This window comes from Mustela lutreola, chromosome 1, assembly GCF_030435805.1.
Source record: "Mustela lutreola isolate mMusLut2 chromosome 1, mMusLut2.pri, whole genome shotgun sequence".
Classification (NCBI taxonomy): Eukaryota; Metazoa; Chordata; class Mammalia; order Carnivora; family Mustelidae; genus Mustela; species Mustela lutreola.
This window is the reverse complement of record NC_081290.1, coordinates 286,665,532-286,687,880: the sequence shown is the minus strand read 5'-3', so window position 1 is coordinate 286,687,880 and position 22,349 is coordinate 286,665,532. Positions and strand designations below refer to the sequence as shown.

Below are 22,349 nucleotides of genomic sequence, written 5' to 3'. Positions count from 1 at the left end.
CAGAGGTTTAACCCACTGAGCCACCCAGGCGCCCCAGCATGGTATTTTTTAACAACAAAAAGTGAATTAAGTATGACATGTGAGCCGGCCCCGGTGTGCTTTGAGACTTTCCACGTGAGACTTTCCACATTCTCCACGTGGGCCCAGCGATCTTGCCAATTCAACCACACCTCCAGCCCCTCCCTCCAAGAAAGGACTGGGGATAGGAGCGAACACTTAAACCCTGTCCCCTGGGTCCCCCCCACTCCAGGGAGCTGAGTCCCCGGGGGAGCCTACATGAGGGGCATGAACCCACGTTCCTGGTTCAGGTCTCAGGCCTCATCTCCTGCCCGCCAGCATGAGGGCATTGCCTACTCCCCAGGGTCCTAGGCTTCAGGGAGCTGGGAGAGTTTCCGCATTAGCTGCCCTCTGAACCCCAGCAGAGATTTCATCGGACACTGCTGGAGAGACGGGTCTCTTCCCAGGCGGCACGAAACACAGGCGACGCTCGACCAGTCTTCAAGTTTGGTCTCCCACAGGGCCTGTTGTAGGGACTTCCAAGGGTCATCACCCTTACCTACTAACTTCCTCCTTATATTTGGGAGGAAGGGAGAGAGGACACTTGGAGTAAAAGCACGTGAGCTCTGATCCCTCCTCTGCCACAACCTGCTGTGTGACCTTAGGAATATCGCTCAACTTCTCTGAGCCACGGTTTCCTTCTGTTACCAGGAAAGTGAGGGTGTTGGCCCTGGCGTTCTCGTTCAGGAGTCTCTGGAGGGGATCTGGGACACTTATTAGCTCTTCGAGGGCAGAAAAGCACCTGTTCCAATGCCCACTTATTAAATTCAATGACAATTTCCCCTTTGACACGGAGGCTGGGGAGTCTGTGTGTGTAAATGAGGTGGTCAATCGAGGTCAAGACTCAATTTATTGCTCTGCTTCTAACCACTCCTGGAGGTTTGGCCAAGCGAGAGCTTAAATTGTTTATATTCTTAGTCATAGATTGTTGAATTTACAGCCATGGCGAACTGCTGGTGGTGCTGACAGGGCCGGGAATGCTGGTGTTGGCGCTCCGGTTAAAAAGGAGCCCACGGAGGATCCAACTCAGGAAATCCAGCTAGGATGGATTCATAAGCTAAGGGTTCTGATCTAAACCCTGCCGTGGCCCATTAAAAAGTCCCAGCACTCCAGACGCCAGTGTTAAAGGAGAAGCCGGGAGCTGTTTGACGGAGAAGCCTGACAACCCCTTTCTCATCCAGGCCAGCAAGGTCAACATCACGGGCACGGGGCACGTGGACAGCATGTGCCCCGAGGCCACAGCACGCACTGAACCCCGTGGCCTTCCTCCCAAACACACAACCCCAGTCTGAGCCTGAGGAAGAAAAAAAAAAATCCCAATTAAGGGACATTCCACAAAAGAACTGCATAGTCCTCCGCAAAACAGCACGAAGCGGGAGACAGGGCTCCAGGCCGAGAGGCTGCGCGTGCCAAGACGGCAGGCACGAGGGGCCAGAGCACCATGAGAAGGCCAGTGAGGTGGTGGGTCAGGAGTTGGGGGTGCGCAGGGATCTGGAGACAGGTGGGCGTCACCGGCGGGACCCGCTGGGCGAGGGTGAGGAGGCCACCGGGAGGGGTGAGATGGACCGGGCCGGGCAGCGTGGAGGCGGCAGTGGCCCCGGGCTTGGAGGGCGTCAGGCAGGTCTGAGTTGTGCGTGGGAAGCGGCATGGACCAGCCCAGGCCAAGGGCCGATGTGGGGATGAGGCACCACGCCTAGCTTTGTGACCTGCACAGGTGTGTTGGCGGCAAAGTGACAGGAGCCCCAACAGAGGGCAGAGCGGGGGGTCTGGGGGCCAACACCACGCTCAGACTGAGTCTGCAGCCCGGGCCTCTCCCCCGCGCCCCGCTCGGCCCCGGCTCTGCTGCTCACGGTCCGGGAAACACAATACAATAAAAATGAAGCCCCGTCACGCCTTCTCCCCGAGCTCATGTCAAAAGCTCCATTTCCACCGCCAACGGGGTGTTCAGACGTTTTCACTGAAGTGCCATGTAAAAGCATCAGAAGTCATTAGACACCAGAGGCCGTACGTGGGCAGAAATAATTCCGGCCGAGTGTAAAAGGCAAAGGATTAAGTCTTGAGTGTGGAGGGGGATGTTTGCACACCGCGCCCAGAGCAGACGGGGGTGCAGCCAGAGACAGGGCTTTCTCTGCTGAGCCGCGGGACTGGAGGGGGTGCATGTGGGGCCCGGGGGCTTGGACTCCGGGTGGGAACCCAGTGCCCCACCGAATGACAGGCCTGAGGGGAGCGACAAGAAAGCTAAGCCAAATCCCCAGGCAAAGCCTCCGCAGCACACGCAGGCCCCTCCTAGGGCTAAACGCACGAAACTAGTCATCTATTCACCTGACAGCCGCGTGACCCTCGTCAGCTGGATCTCCGAGGGTTGGAAAGCTTTTATAGCCCTTCACCACGCAGCACGACAACTCCAACAACGCTCCCAGGGCTGAAGGCTGAGGGCCGGACGGCTGAGGAGGGGGGCGGGGCAGGGTCTGGAGGGATGAAGATCTCTCGAGCCGTACCTGGCCCCCTGCTGGGGCTCCTACAGCCGCACAGCCGGCCCCCCCCCACCCTGAGGAAGGCCTTCTTCTCGGTGAGCTGTGGAGGCAGCCGCTGAGATGGCTGGGACCCCGCTCCGGTCTTTAATGGGCAGCCCTTACTCTGCCCGAGTGTCCAGGTGTCCCCTGCCCAGCCGGGTGTGGTTATCCACCCAACGGAGTGGGAGCTCTTGGCCATGTGAGTGTGGGCACATTACACGCTCTCTCTGGGCCTCCGTTCCCTCCTCTGTCAAAAGGGACTCAGACAACTCCTTATTTAATGAGTATGCAAGGAGGTGACTTGAAATAGTGCCCGGGAGAGGACATGCCAGCAAAAACTGTCAGCCACCATCCATCCATCCACCCACCATCCATCCATCCATCCATCCATGGAGCTTGATCTGTTGCTGATGTGCTCTAAGGGAAGTGAGAGCTGAACCCCTCCTCCCCGCCCAAGGCAATAGCTCAGAGGTGAGGCGGGTGGGGCTGGTATGGACCACCGTCCTCACACACAGCTTACTTAGACAAAATCAGGAAGCTTCCATAACGTAAACCTACATGGGCTATAAATTCCGTGCAAGCAAGTCCTGGCTGTCCTGTTATCCAGCCCCTGGCACTGTAACTGGCCCAAAGAAGGAGGATCATCTACATCTGTTCAAATCAGAGTGAATCGTGCATCAAATTACAGTGGTACAAGATAGTTCCTCTATTAGCCACAGCACAGAAGAGAAACACTTTGTATGCACGAGCACATCAGAGAACATTACCGAGAAAGTAAAGACAGTCTATAGATGGAAGAAAATATTTGAAGATCATATACCTGTAAGGGTTTAACATCCAGAATATATAAAGACTTCCTACAATTCGACAACAAAAAAAACAAACCACCCATTAAAAACAAAACAGGCAAGGGAACCGAATAGGTAAAACTATATACCAATAGCCAATGAACAGATGCACCCATCGTTAGTCATTAGGTCACTGCAAATCAAACAACGGGACAGCATTTCACACCTACTCGGATGGCTGCAGTTAAAAAAAAAAAAAAGGCAAGATAACAAGTGTTGGCGAGGATGTAGAGAAACTGGGACTCCCCTGCGCACCGCCGGTGGGAATGTGGCATGGTATAGCCCCTGAGGAGAACAGTTAGGGGTTCCTCAAAAAGCTAAAGACATGATCCAGCTTATCTCCTTCTAGGTGAACATCCAAAGGACTGAAAATGGGGACACAGATCGGAACTTGCATGCAAATGTTCACGGCAGCACCATTCACAAACCCCTAAAGCGTGCAAATAATTCAAGTGTCCGTGACAGACAGAACAGACGGGTACACAAGTTGTGGTGTTTCCCTGCAAGGGAACATTATGAGTCTGACACCCGCTAGGACGTGGATCAACCTTGAAATGCACGGGAAGTGTCATATACCAGCCCCCGAAGGACACATACGGAGCGAGACGGGGGAGGAGATGAGCGGCTGGGCGGGGGGAGACGGGACCCACTGCGGAACAAGTGCTCCGTTGCTGTTTGGGACGATAAAGGCAAGTTTTAGAAATGCTGGTGACGCTTGCACAACACCGTGAAGGTAACGGGTGCCCATATACCCTTACGACGATTGAAATGTTGTATATATTGAACATCCGTTTAAAAGAACAAAAGCCAAACAAAATAACCCAAACGTAATTCCCTCACCTCCTCCCCCACGACTCTGGAAAAAAACAACAAACCTGTTTTTTCCTGTTCCAAAAATCATGCCCCCTCTCTTTCAGGCTTCTCTGACCCCCAGCCCTACATCCGATGTGTGGGACACTCCTGCCAGCTCCGTGAGCAGCGCATACGCAGAGCCCGAACCCTTCCCCCAACGCACGCCCTCAGCACCTGATCCCACCATCCATCCATCCAACCATCCATCCATCCAACCATCCATCCATCCATCCACCCTGGCTCAGGGTATCCTTCGCACCTGCTGTTCCTGCTCCCAGAATGCCCTTCCCCCACCTCCTTCAGGTAGGTAGGTGTTCCCACGTGTTCATCAATGAGGGCATCCCGGAGCCCTGTTTATCCTCCCACTCACCCCCACCCCTGCCTCGCCACCGCACTCTACTGCCCCCTCATTCGGCTCCTCCCTGCTCTCCCTGTCTTCGTGGAACTTCTTGCCAGCGAGCACATTGGGTATTTCTCCTCCATGGTCAAGAAAGCTTCACCAGGGCTGTGCCTTCCTCTGTTGTCCCCAAGCCCCCAGGACGCGGGCCGGGCACCCGGGAAGCGCTTTGCAACTGTTGTCTGAGCTGCAGGAGACAACTCCCCCTTCCCTCCTGGCCGCCTGGGATCCGCACCCTGCCTCTGGCCCAGAGCTGCTGTTTGACCTTCAACAGTGTCTCCATGCCTCAGTTTCCTCATCTGTAAGTGCGTCCAGTGCACGGAGGGAGTGACGCAGCAAAGGTACCATAACAGGGTTTCACGTACCACGCACGCAAGGGATCTGTCCGAGAACTTGGCTATCTGCCCTCCCCCTGCTTTCCCTTCCTGCTTCTGTGCCCCGTGGGCCATCCGTGTGGTCAGGCTCTCGGGACATCCCAGCAGGGTTCTGAGGTATGCCCAGAAGTGAGGGGGGCAGGCATGGTCCAGGGGAGGGGATGCTCACCCCCTCCTCTCCCCAACTCCACGTGCCCTTGTGGGAGGGGCTGATGAATAAACAGCTTACGAGTAATGAGGGAGCAGCTCAAGGAGGCAGCACGGGCATCGATCGGCCCAGGGAAGCAAGAATGGGCTGGTCCCAAGACAAGTCACAGAACACCAGGTTCAACTTTGCACCTGGGTCGTATGGACCGGAGCTTGTAGTTAGGGTGACCACGGCGAGCGGGAGGGTGACCATGGACCAATGTGCAGAGCAGAGACACCAGGCGGAAAAGCTACCGGGTCAAGCGTCCTCACAACCACCCTCCAGATGCACAGATAAAGCCCAGAGCAGTTAAGGATGTCGGCCCTAGTCACACAGCGGCTGGCCGCACGGCTGGGGCTCGCGTTGGGCACTCACTGCAAGAGATCCCGGGTCAGACCAAGCGGGGTTCGCCTGCACATGCCAACGGCAGCCTCTGGGTCTTCATGACCAAAAGAGCTAAAGCGTGGCGCGCTGCTGGGAGGGTCTGTCACAGTTTCTCGCACGCCCGCTGCGCTGGGACAAGGCACGCAGGGGCCAAGCTAGCAGTGGAGGTTGGGACACGGGTCCTAAGGTCTTACTCCTCTGAGCCCTGATGCCCGGAGCAGAGGAAGCAGGGAGACCCTCCCTCCACACCCAGTCCCAGGGCAGGAGAGGGGTGCAGAGTCGACCTGACCATCGCTGTGCCTCAGAGCTGACCCATCAGGGCTCCCCCCCGAACCTCCCAGCTGAGATACGGCCCATCCCCCCACCTAAAGACTATGAAGACCAAAGACCAGGCCCTCGGCAAGCACCTGCTCGTGGGTGATTCTGCCTGCGACAGGGTGAGGGGCAGCCAAGGCCTCACAGGAGCGGCTCTCGGCTTGGAACCAGCAAGTACCGACTGTACGGACTCAGTTTCTCTGTCTGTACAATGGGGATGATTCCGCTCCCACCTTACAGAGTTGAATGAAGGAGTGAGTGTGCGCAGGGCTGAATTCTGTGCCCAGGTGGAGGCGAGAGCTCGGTGAGGAGTCCAGGGCTCCCGTAACCGGCTGCGCACAGAACAGGCCAAGTCCACCTGGGAGCTCGCGGAGGCCGCGGGAGACAGCAGGCCAGCCTGGCCAGGAACCCCCATCCGCCTCCTGCACCCTGCTCTGGCGGGCAGGGCCCCTCTCTCTTCCTCCTGAGCCCTTAATTTGAGGAGTACGCAGTGTCACTTCTAGAAAGAAGCCAAACTGGGCTGTTTCAGGAGCAGACGTCACAGTAAGTTTCTCCATGGGAATCCAGAGAGAAAGAAAGGAAAAGGGGCTGGGGGAGGAGAGGCCGGGGAAGGAGTAAGAAGGAAAGCTTCCCGTGCTATAGTTAGCAGCTCCCAGTTGCGAGGGGCAGTCTGATTGTAGGGTGCGCTATCCCACCGAGGGCGCTCCCGAGGGTGGGGCTCAGCCCCGCAGCCCCGGCCACTGTCCCACTGGCTCCCGGCTTTATTCAATAACCTCTGAACTGGGAGGGAAGATCATCCAGGAAACACTGCTTGGGTCATTTATTTTAGAATTATTGGTATAAAAATATCCAGGGTCGTGATTTATGCGCAGGGAGGGGCCCAGGAAGTCAGGGGCTCCCCCTCCCAACTCGGGTCAGACCTCATTAGTCTCCCCCTCTCCAGGGTCCCCCCCGCAGTCCCCCCCCCCGCAGTTTCCATGATGACTTCAAGTCATAGGAGTTACTTTATATCGCAAATAAATCTCCAAAATAGCACGGAAATATTATGTGTATTAATAGCGCCTGTAAAAACATCCGAAAAGCTTCCATCCGCCGGGGCGCGGACGCCGCACGGCTGGGAGATGCTCTCCCGGGACTGGGGACGCGCGGCCGGCCTGGCAGATGCCCGCCCCCAGCCCGGCCCGGCCCCCGGTGGTCCGTCTGCCGTCTGTTTGTCCGTGGCTGACCCCAGTGACCTGCCGCCGCCGACCGAGGCCCCCTCCCGCGCCCCTCACTAGGGAGCAGCAAGGGGCCGGCCCCGCCACCGGACACCGGGGTCCCCGTCTCCTCCTGCCCCTCGTGCGCCGCTCAGTCCCGGGGAAGCGGCTGTTCCCGGGCGTCCCGACGCCAACGCCGCCCGCCGCGCTCAGGGTCCCTCGCCCCGCCCCCCGCCGCTGCCCCCGGATACTCACGGGCTGCGGGGGCTTCCTTGGGGGACAGCCCCTCGAGGTCGATGTCGCCCTCCAGCATGGCGCGGCTGAGCTGCCCGGTTCCGGTGCGCCCCGGACGCGCGGCGTCCAGGAGAGGCGGCGACAAAGTCACCTCCTGAGGTCTTCGGCGGCTCCGAGGGCCGGGGGTCGAGCCCAGCTCGGGAGGGGACCGTCCCCCTCCTCCGCCCAGACGCAGGACGCGAAGCCGCGCGCGCCGGAGCCCAACTTGGCCGCCCTCGCGCACGGCCGCCGCGCCGCTCCTCCTCCTGGGCTTTTTGGGCTGGGGGTCCCGCCGCCCTCCCCGCCCCCCGGGCTACCTGCGGACGCCGCCCTCGCCCCGCCCCGCGCGCAGCGCGACGCCCCGGCCGCCACCCCGATACCGCGCGCGGGCGCGGGAAGCTGGAGAAGAGCCGCGGCGCTCGGCCCGCGGGCCCGGCCCGCCCCCGGCCTCCCGCTCCACCGGCCGCGTCTCCACCCGCCCGGACCGTCGTTATCAGTCCGGGCGGCCAGTGGGGCCCCAGGGGGCCGTGCGCGGCGCCCCCAGCCGGGGCCCCAGGGAAGGGGTGCTGGCGGGGTGGGGGTGGGGGGCAGAGACCCAGCCCCGGGAGAAAGACGGCACTGCCTGCGCAGATGCGTGGGTGGCCCGGGTTCAGCCTCAGTGGAGGGGACTCGGCCCCCTCCCCAGGCGGCGGGACCCTCATTCATCACTGTGGCCCAGGAGGAGGCCCAGGAGGAGGCATGCCCAGGGATGGGAAGGAGATACGGAGGTTGCAGGGCAAGTGCCTGGCCTGAGCTTGAACCCCCAGCCTGTGCAGAACTTGGGTATCTGGGTAAAGTGTGAATTGTCCCCGGTCGGGCACCGGCGTTTTGAGGACCGTAGTTAAGCAAGGCGAAGAGAACTTGGGTGGGGGCTCTGACCCACACCCCCAGGCCGGCTGAGGGCTGCAGGGGTGGGGAGGGCAGGTGTCCCTCTGCAGCCCTGCTTGTGTTTAGGATGCAAGGTCTGCGATTCAGCGCAGGCGCTGTGGAGAGCTGTGAGAGTTGCAGGCTGGGCGCCTCCTGCAGCCATCAGCGCATACCCCTGACACCCCGGGGTAGACAGTAAACTCTGGGGCAGAGCTGGCCTAGAGCAACGGCGAAAGCCGCTCCCTGACCACGGCATGGGTGGTGCAGGATGAGGGCAGCCTGGCCTTTTGGAAAGTCGGCCCACACTCTGCACCCCGAGGAGGAGCCAGGCTCCTGCCTGGTCCAGAACTGCAGACCACCTGCCACAGACAGTCCACAAGCCACTAGGCTGTAGCTGGCCTCAGGTGGAGACAGACCCAGCAACCCCCCCACCCCCGGGGCCTGACTTTGTTCACAGGCAAGGAATCTATGCATCCTTTTTTTTTTTTCTTAAAGATTTTATTTTTTTAATTTGACAGACAAGTGGGCAGAGAGGCAGGCAGAAACAGAGAGAGGAGGAAGCAGGCTCCCTGCTAAGCAGAGAGCCCGATGCAGGGCTCAATCCCAAGACCTCGGGATCATGACCCGAGCCAAAGGCAGAGGCCTTAACCCACTGAGCTACCTGCTTCCCCCTCTCTCTCTGTCTGCCTCTCTGCCTACTTGTGATCTCTCTCTCTGTCAAATGAATCCTTGAGGACGGCCTGCCCTCCCTGAACCCCGCAGGCCTGCCCTGGGGGGAAATGCTCACTGGTAGTAGCCACAAAACCGAAAAGAAATGTGTCCCGCCCCACATTCTTCCCTGCTCCCCCTACCCAGAGCCTTACGCACAGAGTGGAGAGTCAAGCCTTCCCCCTGCCAGCCTGGGAGGGAGGAGATCACCTGCTGTGGTCTTTAGTATTTATCTCTTTGCAGTCTGCACTGAGGAGCTGGGAGCCCAGGCCCCAGGTAGGATTTGAAGGCTCATCCCATGGAGGAGTTTCCAGAAAGCTCCAAAAGGTGTGGGCTGGGTACCCCGGATGCCTGTCCCTGGGGGGCGGAGGAGGGTGTATGGCTGTCAAGTACAGTGGGGGGCCCTGGCTGGGGCCACAGGGACCTTGCAGAGCGCTTGCCTCTGGCCCAAACCACCACCGTGCAGGAGCGGAGATAAAGACTCATTTTTCTTGGAAGAGTCTGATGGCCAGTGTGGTACATACCGCCAGCCCAGTTGTATAAATACACAGAGAAAATGTTAGAGTGCTAACCCTGGAACCATGGACTACCAACCAAAAAAGCTCAGGGGGGAAAAATGTGAGTAGGTACCAGAGCTATTTTTAGGCATCATTGTTTACCTTTCTGGGGGGGGGGGGAAGGGCTGGCCTATTGTATATTTAGCCAACGTTCAAATGCACATTATTTCATGCCTTATTATTAGCAGAAATATGTTAAACAGCCATTAATAGATGTTGGCTCGTTCCAGCTCAAGCTATTTTTCTTCTTTTCATCCCCTTGGCTCCGGTTAAGCTGTGCTCGGATGCGAAACCCTTCGGCCGGCTCCAGCATATGCAGGAAAGCCGGCCGGAGCTCCAGACTGTTTAAAACGATGTTTGATCCAATCCAGTTGAAAAAGATATTTTAGTAAATACCTGAACTCACTCACTTCTGCAAAGATTGGCTTCGGCTGTGAGGTTGGTAAACGGTGCAGTGCCAGGACGACGGCAGGCTGGGGAGAAGGGGGGCCTCTCGCGGGGTCTGAATGGGCAGAGAGTGCCCCGGGGGGAGGGGCCCCAAGGGCTCCCCCGGCTCATTTTGCGGGAGCCCATTTTGCGGGAGCCCCGGCAGTCAGGCACATCCTGCCTGCATCGGGAAGATGTTTACATCAAAAGCAGAGCCGGGGGCGCCTGGGTGGCTCAGTGGGTTAAGCCGCTGCCTTCGGCTCAGGTCATGATCTCAGGGTCCTGGGATCGAGTCCCGCATCAGGCTCTCTGCTCAGCAGGGAGCCTGCTTCCTCCTCTCTCTCTGCCTTCCTCTCTGCCTACTTGTGATCTCTCTCTGTCGAATAAATAAATAAATAAATAAATAAAAGATTAAAAAAAAAAAAAAAAAAAAAAAAAAAGCAGAGCCGGACAAGTGGACTGGCGTGGGGAGGTGGCACGCCTCTGGCACAGCCATCATTATAGGGTACGGGCATAATCACGCCACGCCATGCTTGTAATTATGGGACATGGTTTCCCTTTTCGGTGGTGAGAGGGGGAGGGCAGTGGAGGAGGCAGCTCCCGGTGAGGCCGGGGCCAGTGCTCCTGCCCTGGGGTTGGCCCAGGTTTAAAATAGGCTTTGCAGGGTGAGGCCCAACCCACTGGGACAGGCTCAGTCTCCCCGATGCCTGGGCCTTATCACACAGGAGGGCCGTACTAGAGACTCTGGGGCCTCCTCGGAGACGCTGGACAAGCCCACGGCTGAGGCCAGCAGCACTTGGGGTCTCCACAGCTCCCAAACGCCGCTCAGGAGCAATCCAGAGGCCAGAGCTCACTTGACTGGCTGAGTGTCACCGTGCCTAAAGCCACCGCTCTGCAGAGCTCCGTGTATCTCCCACAGTTCCCCAGGAGGACCCTTGGAGAAGCCAGGAGATGCCCGAAGGCCACGTAAATTCTGTCCCCACTGTCCTCCATCCGCTGAATACAGACACGGTCATGGTCGTTCCAACAGTGGCTTCTTGTGATCTCAGGAGGTCTGTTCTCGGTTCAGCCGGGGGCTTGCAGCACCTGCTGTGGGTAGGGCCGCGACTCAGGGTTGGTGGAGGGTGGGGTGTACGATGAGCAAGGGAGGGCCTGGCCCCAGAGCTGGTGTGTCGACGGAAGGGACACGCCTGGGGCCTCGCAGTGCGTCACAAAGGGACCCCAGGCTTGGACAGTTGCTTCTTGGAACCTCAGTCTGTCTCTCTACAGGAAGGACCTTGGCAGAGGCTGCTCCTTCGAGAGGTTTTGCAAAGCTTAAAAGAGGATCCAGCTTCCAGCCCAGAACCTGGTGCGTTGTAAGGGCTGGTTTGGCGGGGTGCTGCTGTCTCTGTCATGCTGGGGTCACAAAGGCAGGACCACGTGGTAGAAGTCGCTCCCAACAGAGCTGGGGGCTGGCGGTGGCTCCTGACCTGCAGGCCAACAGAGCGGGGTGGCTTTCTCTGGATGGAGGGGGGCTTTAGGGCAGAGGCCAGGAGGAGATGCAGAGCTGGGGCAGCGGGAGGAAGCAGACTGGCCTAGCAGGTGGGGGGCATCCGGTGAGTGACAAGGCAGAAGGTGTGACCAGATCAGACCAGGGCTCTGGGGGGCTGCCCTTGGCAGGACAGGTTGAGGCTTTTGATAAGATAAGAAGAAAAGACACAATGGGATGAAGTGAAATCCACATGACATGAAATGAACCACTTCAAAGTGGACAGTTTGGTACATTCTTGATGTGCGACCTTCGCCACTGTCTGGTTCCAGAACATTCCGTCCCTCCCGGTAGAGCCCCACACCCCGTGGCAGCCCTCCCCACTGTGCTCCCCAGCCTCAGCCACGGCTGCTCCCGGTGGCCCTGGATGGCCCTGACCTGGACATTCCGCATCCCTGTGGTCACTGCTCCTCACACTGTTTCTTTTTTCTTAACGGTGTCCACACATGATTTCTTTTTCGTCATCTTCTCGAGGTTCATCCGTGTTATATATCAGAATGTCGTTTCGTTCCGTGATTGGTATTCCGTGGTACGCCTTTGTCACATTTTTGGACCCATGTGCCCACTGATGGACATTGGGGCTGCTTCTAAGGGGGTCCCATTAAAGCCCCATTAAAGCCAAGGCTCCCGGGCAAGGCTGAGCGGTGCAGACAGCCCAGCTGGACACCCTTTGGCTCCGCACGGCAGACACAGGGGCTCGGCCTCCGGAGGGCGTCTGTCTCCATGGGCTTAACCAGCAGAGGGGCCCCCAGACCCGGCGAGCCACCCGCCCGCGCTCGCCTCGGGAGTCTGTCTATTTAGGAAGCACTAAGACAGCACTTACTGGGTGCCGGGCCCTGTTCCAAATGCTTGATAAGTATCAGCTCCCTGTGGCCCCTTCCGTTCCATCCCCCCTTCCAGAGGAGGAGCCCGGCGCTCAGAGCGCGGCAGGCACAGAGGTGTGAGTGTGGGCCGAGGACTCGAACCCAGACAGCCAGGTCCGGAGCCTGGAGCCCGGAGCCCAGAGCCCGTGCCCAGACCCTCCCACCCCATGCCCCGTTTTGAGTCTGACCCGGGATCTTCCTTCCTATTTTCTTCAACCCAGCTCGCTTCTCAGTAACCTTTTCACTGTTACTTTAATTGTTTGATTACAGTAAAATGCACAGGATATGAAAGGCACCATCAGCCACGTCAGACAGAGTTCTGTGGCGTTAAGTGCACGCACACTGTTGTGTGGCTGTCACCACCGTCCGCCTCCAGAACTTTCCATGATCCCAAGCCGAACCCCAGAGGGGGCAGCTGGCCTCCTGGTACCAAGCTGAGACTTGCCTGGGGCGTACTTCAAGTGACCAAGAGAGACCAAGAAGACTGAGCTGTGTCCACACCGGGTGCCGTAGGGCCCCGCGGCCCGAGTCCCTGTGCCGCCTAGAACTGGTTCCCTTTGCACCGAAAGTAGGTTTGCGGCACACCCGTGACGGGGGGCCGCATCCAGGGAGATGCCAGAAATAGCGGCCTCCTCTGTGCAGGACGGCGAGGTTCTGTGAGCCTCGCTGTGGCTGGAGAAACAGCCACAGGCACGGAGCTCTTGGGTACCACGGCCACGCAGGCCTCCCGTCTGCTGTTTGACATCTGTGCTGCCTCAACCATAGGGGGCATGGGTTCTCGTCCCCACTGACTGCTGAGGAAGAGGAGACCGGGGCCCAGAGACCCACGCACCCGAATCCGCACAGCTGCCCAGTGGATTCTAGAACCTTCTAGTCGACTCCAGAATGCTTTCTGCCGCACCATGCCAACTCTCTGTTTGGACTCAACACGTTACAACAGGACAATAAGGCTATGGAAACAATAGAAAAACATTCTATTTAGGCCCTTTAATGCGCTGTGTCCGAAATCCAGCTGGGGCTCCTTGGCCTGTCCTCAACCTTCCGCCTGTTTGTTTGTTTGTGGGATGAGGTGGGCGGAGGGCCCGAGGGAGATGCTCCCCGACAGCCTTCCAGGTATGACTAACATCCTGCGGCCTGTTTACCCGCAGAGGCCGCTCCTGTCGCTCGAGTTTTGGGAATTAAACAGATTCCAATTAATGGTGCAAATATTTACGCTCAATGCCTCATCAAAGAACACACAGACTGGGTTTTTTGGGGTTTTTTTCAGAGTAAATGACTCCAGTGCCAAGGCTCTTGGCCATAAACCAGAGGCGAGATTATGGGTTCCGGTTATGTTTTTAAGTGGTTCAAAGATGGTAGATTTATATAGAAAGTCCCTTTGTAATTCAACACATCTGGTGGTTTCTTTCCCCCCAAAAGGTCAAAGGCGAGCTGCCTTCCCTCCGTGGAGAAGACCAGACGTCGATGACAAAACGCTTCCGGACAGGAAGATGGCTTCACCTGGAGTGTGGTGTTAAGACAGAGCAGTCTAGAAGTCGGTCTGCCATCCCTCGGGGAGTCTGCTTGTTAAGGCTGCTGTGCTTTGCCCACAAAAACTTGAGACACTGTCATCTGATCGGGGGCCCTGCCTGGCACAAAGGCCCATCAGACGGCCTGGAAGGTGAGCCCTCCTAAGAACGGACGGGAGGCCTCGGGGTCCTTGTGGGGTTTTGCCCAGGAGAGCAGTTTTGACTCCAGGCCTCACCCTGTTCTTCAGTGTGGGTTGGGGGATCGGGATTCCCAGGGAAAGAAAACACCAGGTCTAGCTGTCCTTGGGGACCCCCACCTGCGCCGCCGTCCCTCCAGCCGCTCTTAGCCGGGCTCCTTGAGCCTCCCTTGGCGAGGTTCCCTTCCCCCTCGGCCACAGTATGCAAATGACAGGCACTGTGAGAGGAGACAGCTCACAAAACCTCTTCTCCCTGGGCTCCCGAGATAAGGCTTTCCCAGACCTTGGGAGGGAATCTGAGAAGGACAAGTCCAGCTCAGTTATCTCCAAAGGGCTCAGAGCCGGGAGGACCTGCTGCCCGCGGTGCCCGGGGCTGTGGGGCCCACAAAGCCACGTCTCAGGGGACAGGCCTGACCAGGAGTCGGCTTCCAGTGTCCCTGAAAAGATGAGGGTAAGTGCATGTCCCCAGGCCACCTTCTGCTTTTAAAGTCTCCGAATGCAGCCTCAGGGCTCAGGGCTGGGCCAGTGGGGAGGACGGGCTGGCCTGCTGCTCCGGTGCGGATCGGAGATCGTAACCCTGCCGCCCCCTTGCTCGTCTCTGGTCTGTGCGTCCTTCTGCCTAAGGCCTAGGCGGCCTTGCAGGGCCCGCGCACTGGGCTCTCGGCGCTAGGCCCCGGGCGGATTCTGCAGGACCAGGCCCTCTTGGGCACGGCTCAGCCTTCGCCGCGCTCACTGTTCCTGCAGTGTTGGCGCGTATGCCAGGCAGGACTCTGAGATCATCCCCTGCTCCGGGGGCTGCATGACAGGTCAGCTGGTGCCCAAGCCCCCCTGGGCTCTTCAACCCGAAGGATTTAATTGCATTGTGAGGGAGCTGGCTGCTGCCTTCCCACTCTGGGCAATGGCTCTGCCCAGACCCGGAGAAGCAGGGGAGAGCGGGCTACAGATGGGGCTCACACGACAGACGCTCGGTGTCCCCCGGTCCTGGAGGCCATGTCCGAGATGCAGGTGTGGCAGGGCGGGTCCTCTGAGCCCTCCCCCGTCACGTGTGGATGGCCGTGCTCCCCGTGTCCTCGTGTCCCTCTGTGCCTGTCTGCGTCCTGATGCCCTCTTCTTCAAGGATCCCTGTCACACCAGATCAGGGCCACCCCGGAGACCCCGTCTCAGCTCGATCCCCTCTGTGAAGGCCCCAGCTCCAGATTCAGCCACATTCTCAGGTGCTAGGGGTCGGGACTCTCGACATAGGACTTTGGGGGCACGATTTAGCTCCTACCAGGTGTAACGAAAGGACAGTTCCCAGAGGCTCGGGTCAGGGCGGGGGTCAACAGGAGGCGAGGAGACGCCCCCAAGCTAGCACCGGGGGAGGCCGGGCCGGAGGAGAGGGCTGCGTCCTTCGGAGTGGGAGCCTCCACTTGCAGGAGAGGCCAGAGGGACAGACAGCCAGTCCTCTGTTCTGACGGCCAAGTAGGTGACAAGCAGACACATAAAGGGCATCTCCCCCTTCCCAGACCTTCTCCCAGGGCGCGAGCGGAGTGGAGGGCGAGGGTGCTGGGGCCGGATGGCGGGGCTCAGGCCGCCCCGCGGATGGGGCTTTGACTCGGGCCACGCGGACGGCTTGATTCACCAAACACAGCAGGACAAGCTAAAACAAACACATCGATCGCACGCGGTGCTCCCGCCAGCCAGGAGGCTTCCCGCGGACGGCTGTGCCGCGCAAGTCGCCCAGCTGGTGCGCAGCCCCCAGCAGCTCGCGGGGAAGGACCCGGAGCCCATCGGGAGCAGGCGTCCGGGAGAGCGCGTGGCCCGGGGCGGGTGTCCCGCAGCGGCCACAGGCACGAGGAAGCCCCGAAAGACGGGCGTGCACGCTCCCAGCGACTGCAGCGGGGGCTGTCCTTCCGGCCCCCCCAGGACCCAGGAGCCTCTGGGCTGAAGGAGCCTGAGTGGCCCGAGAGGGAAGTCTGGGGGCCTGCCCTGGGGGTCTGGCCCAGTCCCTTCCTCTCGGGGGCCTCGTTTCTACAGAAAGACACCAGCTCCTGACCCCCCAGCTTCCCAGACTGTGAGAGCCCATGGGCCCCAGAGGAGGTCTTCCTGAGTCTCCTTACGGAGGGAGGGTGAGCTTTGGTCACTTTGGGGAAGGGCTGCCCGGCACTAACTCCCTTTCCCACTTGGGGACCCCCTGGGTGTGATGCGGGGGGATACGGAGCCCCTCTCCTGTAAGGGGGTGGCCAGCCCTCCAGCTTCGGCTCCCTGGTGGCGGGGGTCGAGGTCACATGACTCCGGTGTGGCCGCTCGGACCTGCCCACGAGGGCCAGGCCTGGCTCCGGAGACGGCAGGGCACGGGGAGGACCGCCTCGGGCCGCGGGCGCGGTCGGGGCTGCGGCAGCCGGGGCGTGGCAGGGCATCTTGCGAGGACGGCGCGGAGTGGGGGCACTTGCTCTTCCCTTCATTCCCGCCTCTCACGGGGCCGTCCGTCATGTTCTTTTCCAGACAACCACGGTGGACTGCTGTTGCTCGCAGCCAGGGGCCCAGAACCCCGGAAAGTGACGTCTGCCCTCGGGCCCCGAAGCCCGCTGGTCTCAGGCATCTACCTTCTGAGCCACTGGCGTGGTCGTGTTTTGTGGATGGTCTGAAAGGGGCTGCGGTTCCCGTTTCCTTTTAGGACTGGCTGCTGTGGGTCTCGGGGACAACTTGGGGCGGTGCCTGGAGCAGGCGGTTGGGGCGATGGGCCACGCGCAGTTGAGCCCCACGTTCTCCGATCGGGTGCAGGGCCAAGTGCTTGGGGCGGGGGGTCCCGTGGGCTAAGAGCCTGCTGACTCGCACCCCCTGCCCCTGCCCTCTGCCAGCTTGGCGACCTTGAGCAAGCGTGCTTCTCCTCTGTCTCCGTGTGTCCGATGGAGGTCCGTGTGGTGCCCGCTCCCACACTGTGGTGCAGAGCGGGTGAGCAGGACGGGATAGGACACTCCGTGTCTGGCCCACAGCGGCCCTTCCGCTCGTGCCCTATTTCCAGAACCTTATTATCCCTGGGCCTCCATGTTTGTACAAACTCCTAAATCATTGTGTTTCTTGTGGAAGTTTTAAAATCTCAGCAAACCACACAGGGCACCTGGGTGGGGAGGGCGCAGTCTGACTCTCGGTTTCAGCTCTGGTCGTGATCTCAAGGTCATGAGATCGAGCCCCACGTCGGGCTCTGCGCTCCGTGGGGCGTCCGCTTGAGACTCTCCGTCCTTCTGCGCCCCTCCCCGCTCTCTTGCGTGCTCCCCCACCCCCTTCTAAAATAAATACATCGATCTTAAAAAAAAAAAAAATCTCGGTAAGCTAACTTAAAACCATTTGAGAACAAGGGACGATCCAGAAAGCAGACGCTCCAGTAAGAACATGTGGGCCGACGTCTTACGCCCCCCGGGAACGTCTCCTCAGAGCTGCCAGGCCAGGGAATTAAAAGTATTTTTTATCTTTAACAGAATCTTCAAGGACCCATAGAAAATACTTAGAAAAGTGGCGGACTTCAGGCAATAAATATTTATCGAGCGGCTCCTTGGCATGGGTTCAGGTGCTGAGGGCACAGGGCTTTAGAAACATCTTTGCCACACAGGAGATCTTTGTACGCAGGAGAAGGAGGAAAGGCAGTGATATCATGTCGGTGAGCGGGGGATTTTGAGGAAAAAGGACGCAGCCTGCAGGGACAGAGAGCAAGCCGCCACAGACGGGAGTTAAGAAGGGACACGTGCCCGTGGGCCTGAGGGCGGGAAGGCGGGGTGCTGTGCAGCCATCAGGGGAGGACCGTCCTGGGCCCAGGGGACAGCCGTGCAAAGGCCCTGAGGGCAGCCGGCTGCTACTTCTGCAACAAGCTTAATGCTCTCAGAAACGCTGAGGAAGAGCAGGGAATCCTCTCGGATTTACAAACCCCGTCCCGAGGCAGGATCCCAGGTCAGTGTTGATATGGCGTGTTTGCACAGAAATATCTTATCACGACGCAGTGTGAAAGCGACAAGAGGCAGTCGTCAGGAGTGGTTTTACGGCTCTGGGAAGATGACACACGTCATGTTAATCTCAGGGTTTCACAGCTTGCACAGGCAGTGAAGGCGGGGATCACGGGCCGTTCGCCTGGTGACTGGATGTGTCGTGCATTCACAGCGCGCCTTGTCCTGCCGGGGCCACGGGGTATGTCCCCGCATGTCCCCCCACCTGCTCAGCGCGATGACCCACTCTGCCCGCAGTAGACCAGGATGGCGTGGCACGAGCGGGCCAGCACCCCAGTGGTTTCCCTCCGCTTGCCTTCCCCTGTCTTTTCCAGGGAGCCACTTACACCCACAGCCGAGCTCACGGGGACCAACAGCCCATCCTACAGATGAGAGACCGAGGCTCTGAGGGAGGAGGGGGGAGAACTAAGTCCCTGGCCAGGACGAGGGCTGGGGAACCTCTGGAACCCATGCCACAGAGCCCTGGTTGTCCCCCGGTATTCACTTTTTGCCTTTCTCTTAAAAGAACTAATTTTTAGCTGTCCTGTAACCTCCCGAACAAAGCCAGCATGTCCCAGCTTCCTTTGCCGCTCATGGCAGCCATAGAACTAGGTTCAGGCCAGTGAGGATGAATGAAAGCTTATGAAGAACTTTCATGGGAGGACAGCGCCTTTCTATATCTTCTCTCTCTCTAGTGCTGGAATGCAGACTTGATGGCTTGAGCTAAAGCAGCCATTTTGGGGCATGAGGAGGATGCCTTTACTGAGCACAGCGGAGCAGCCTCAGAGAAGGACTGTGGGTCTCTGTTGACTTCACGAAGCCCCCTACCAGTCCTGGGATCCTCACAGTCCTACATCTGGACTTGCCTTAGTGAGAGAAAGTCAATCTCCCGTTTTTAAAGATAACTTTTCTGTCCCTTGCTGCAGAACCAACAGAGGCCTTCCCTTCACGGTGGCTGTTTATGCAAGTCCCTTATCATGACAGAGATGAAGAAAGAGCCCCAGAGAGAGGGGCGTGATCTGTCCAAGGTCACTGAGCTCCACTTACATAAGCATTTCATTTCAAAGCTGCCTAAAATAATTGTTAAAGCAAATAGCCCTCGCCTTCCGAGGGCCAGCCAAGACTGTAGCCCAGCGAGTTCACAGGAGGTCTGATCGATGAGACTGGGCACGCTTTGAAGGCCTTTGCCACCCTCCACTGTGGCTGCTGTCAGCCCAGCTCTGCCTGCCCCTCGGGCAGAACCAGGTTCCTTGACCCAACTCTGAGAAATCGCTCCCTCCCAGTCAGGCTCTGGGACAGCTCTGATGTGTGACGTCCCCCGGGCCAGGTTCCCCTCCGCAGAGAGAAGCCCCCACAGGACACCCCCACAACGGCTCCTCCTCCTGGTTGTCTGCATTTCCTGTTGCCAGAGCCTTTTTCGAGACCCCGAGACCATGGCAGCACCCCCCACCAAGCTGCTTCTGATGGTGATTCTGAGTCTCCCTTTGGGGACCCTTCCTCTGACTGATGAGAGGGTGACCCAGCTCATTCCGGCCACCTTCTCGCTGTTGGGTCTCCCAAAACTCCAAGCTGCCTCTTCCACCTTGTCCTGAGATCTTAAGTGGCATTTCATGGCTTCTCTTGGCGACAAGAGGGACGATTTCTCAGTAGAGTCAGATACTTAGGATGTTTGTCTGTCGACAAAATAGGGGCCGTAGCCAGAGGGAGGCCCTTCCCAGACACAGCATCAGACACTGAGCCTCACCACGGAAAAGGCTGCCCTGTGTCCCCTGTCCTTCCAGTTCTCTGGGGGTGGGGGTGGGTCCAGGCTCATTTTGCAGAAGAGGAAGTCGGGAGCTGAAAGGTTGACGCACCCCAGGCCACACCTGCCAGGCAGACCCGGCCCTGGGATCAAGCCCCGGCCGCAGACCACACCCCGCAGACCCCCGACCACCTTTCGCAGCCTCCACCCTTGGAGAAAGTCTCCACACTCGGCCCTGGAAAGGGAACCACAGGACTCTGGGCACTTCTGGAGAAGGGGAGTGTCCTCTCACTGCCGGCCCCGCACCCCTGCGCCCGGTCAGGGCCTGCCCGTCCCGCAGAGGAGCAGGAGTCCCCTCAGCCAGGAGCTGTTTCGGGCAGCCTCTCCATCCTGCCTCCAGCTTCTTAATGGCTCAAGCATTCACTCTACGATTCCCGGAATTCCTAGACCGGAACCTGCCTCCTCTTTGAGCCTCGGGCCAGCCCTCCCCCGGGGCGCCCGCCTCCCTGACCGCAGAGCAGAGTCACCGCGGCTCCGGCATGGCCGTCCGGGGACTACCTCGTGGGAAACGGGTCCTTGGACCGTCTCAGCGTGGGGGTCGCCAACACTTGGCAACTCTTTCTAGCTCTTCGAGGGCTTCTCGGGAAACGTCTGACGCCTGATTCACATGCCTCCTCCCTCTGCCTTGACTCTCCAGCACTCGGAGAACAAACCAAGAATAAAAATGAGTCCTTTCCCAGTGAAATCTTCACTCTGTCTCCCTCTGCCCTGGAGATGAAGGGTCACTCCTGGGCTGGAGGGGGTGGTTCCGGCCTTGGCCAGGGCAGTCTGCGGGGAGGGAGCCCCCGATAGGCTCTGGCCTCGGATCCCTGAGGGGGAAGCACAGAGTGGGGGCCTCCAGAGCCCACCCCCTCTGCCCCCTGCTCCCGGCTGGAGTCCCCTCTGGGGAGCCAAGGAAGCGTCCTCCTCCGTCCAGTCACCCATCCATGCAGTGGAGATGCAGTGAAGCCATTCATTCATTCATTGATTCATTCAATCGGGGACTAAGCACAGGACAGAGGGTGGGGCTGGTCAGACGGACCCAAGTCTTAGACTTGGTGGCTGAATTCCCATGAGACGAGAGGTCGGCTCTGTCCCAGAAGGGCCCTCTGCCCTGCCCCTGTGTCCCCAGCTGGCCCCCGATGCCAGGAAGGGCCTCAGAGGCCCCCCTGCCCCCCACCCCCGTCAGGGTCTCCCTCTAAGAATCTCAGACAGGACACTAATGGCCTAGGAATGTGGAGCTCACTGTTCTCCCTCCCGCTGAGGGAGGGATGCGGGCCAGCCAGTGAGGGGCTGTTTTGGGGAAGCGGAGGGGCAGTGGGGTTGTGGGGGAGGGGAGGTGGGTGGGGACAGGATGGCTGAGTGAGAGCCCCCCCGCGTGCCTCATCGGGCAGACGGTAGCTGCTCAGTCCATGTTCCCAGACCGGAAACTCCCCGTGGCACCGGAGGCGAGGCCCCGTCCCCAGCCCCCGTACTGTGTCCGCTCTGTCCACGGCAGCAAAAGGCTCCGTGGTTACAAGAGGAGGCTCTGGAGAGAGGCAGCGGGGCCTCTCACAGCCCTGTCCCTACCTGCTGGGTGACCCTCTAGCTGGTGGCTTCATCTCTCTGGGCCCCAGCTTTGTGTAATATGGGATTGAAACAGCCGTTGGTAGGAGCCATGCCCTTCCTTCGGGCTCAACACTGTTACTAGTCCAGTTTTACCGAGGCGGGAGCCAAGCACAGAGAGGGGGAGCAGCTTGCTCTAGGTGGCCCACCGGACAAGTGAGAGTCGGGTCCAAGGTAGGGGTCTGGCCCCAAAGCCTTGGCATCATAGTCGCCCTCTTAGGGCCCCTCGAGGCTCAGTGGTGTCACAGCCTGAGGGCTCAGAAGGAAGCCCTGCAGGCAGTTAGTCCTCGGGGGCTCTCAGGGGACAGGGGCAGGTGGCCTTCCAGAGACACTGGGCAGGTGGGGACATTTCTCAGAGGTCACGCCCGAGAGTGGGGTGCTCCTGCCTGAAAGAGGTACAGACCAGAGACGAGGCCGATCGTCCCACAGTGCACAGGACGGCCCCACGATGAGGGACGGGCCAGCCCCAGATGTCAATAGTGCCGAAGCCGAGAATGTGGGCCTGTGGTTACTGCTCTCAGGAGGGGCTTGCCTTCTGGAAGTTTCCTTGCCTTAACCTACCCCGGTCAGGCCTGCCACCGTGGGGGTGCTCTCCCCGCCGGCGGGCCTGGGCACTGCCCAAAAGCCACATACATGGGGGTCTAGAGGGCAGAGCGGGTGTCCAGCCTGGGCCGACGGGGCTGGCAGTGCACGGTGCTCCCCGGACCCCCACCCCGCCGTGGACCCGGCGGCTCCTTACTGGTCAGCAGAGGGTCCAGTGCGGTCTCCTCCATCGGGGCGCCCCCACCACGCACTCTCCTCTCGTGGGTGCCGGCTCGCCAGCAGGTTCCAGAACAGCTCTGTATTGGGATCTCAGGCACGTTGGCAGAGGCCACTCCCCAGGGCGAGCAGGTTTGCAAAATGAGTCAGCGGGGCAAGA

General features: G+C 59.5%; 1 protein-coding gene and 1 long non-coding RNA gene across 11 annotated transcripts in view; one reads left to right on the top strand and one right to left on the bottom strand.

Moving 5' to 3' along the window:
• ANO1 (anoctamin 1) overlaps positions 1 to 22,299 on the bottom strand; it is a 151,164-nt gene extending 128,865 nt beyond the window's left edge. For 5 of the 10 annotated variants that reach the window (XM_059150391.1, XM_059150384.1, XM_059150400.1 and 2 more), the window contains exon 1: positions 7,379 to 7,667. In XM_059150391.1, coding sequence (XP_059006374.1) covers positions 7,379 to 7,436 — 58 coding nt within the window. In that variant the 5' untranslated portion in view covers positions 7,437 to 7,667. Of the gene's footprint in view, positions 1 to 7,378; positions 7,668 to 22,169 lie in introns of those variants that run through there. The other 5 variants (XM_059150426.1, XM_059150437.1, XM_059150451.1 and 2 more) reach the window with 2 other exon arrangements.
• Positions 8,795 to 17,417, top strand: LOC131817068 (uncharacterized). Its single transcript, XR_009348305.1, has 8 exons — positions 8,795 to 9,286; positions 9,842 to 10,005; positions 10,913 to 11,045; positions 11,263 to 11,341; positions 12,655 to 13,497; positions 13,804 to 14,044; positions 14,422 to 14,540; positions 16,574 to 17,417. It is a non-coding gene; the product is annotated as an uncharacterized LOC131817068 (long non-coding RNA).
• Positions 22,300 to 22,349: the final 50 nt, after the last annotated feature.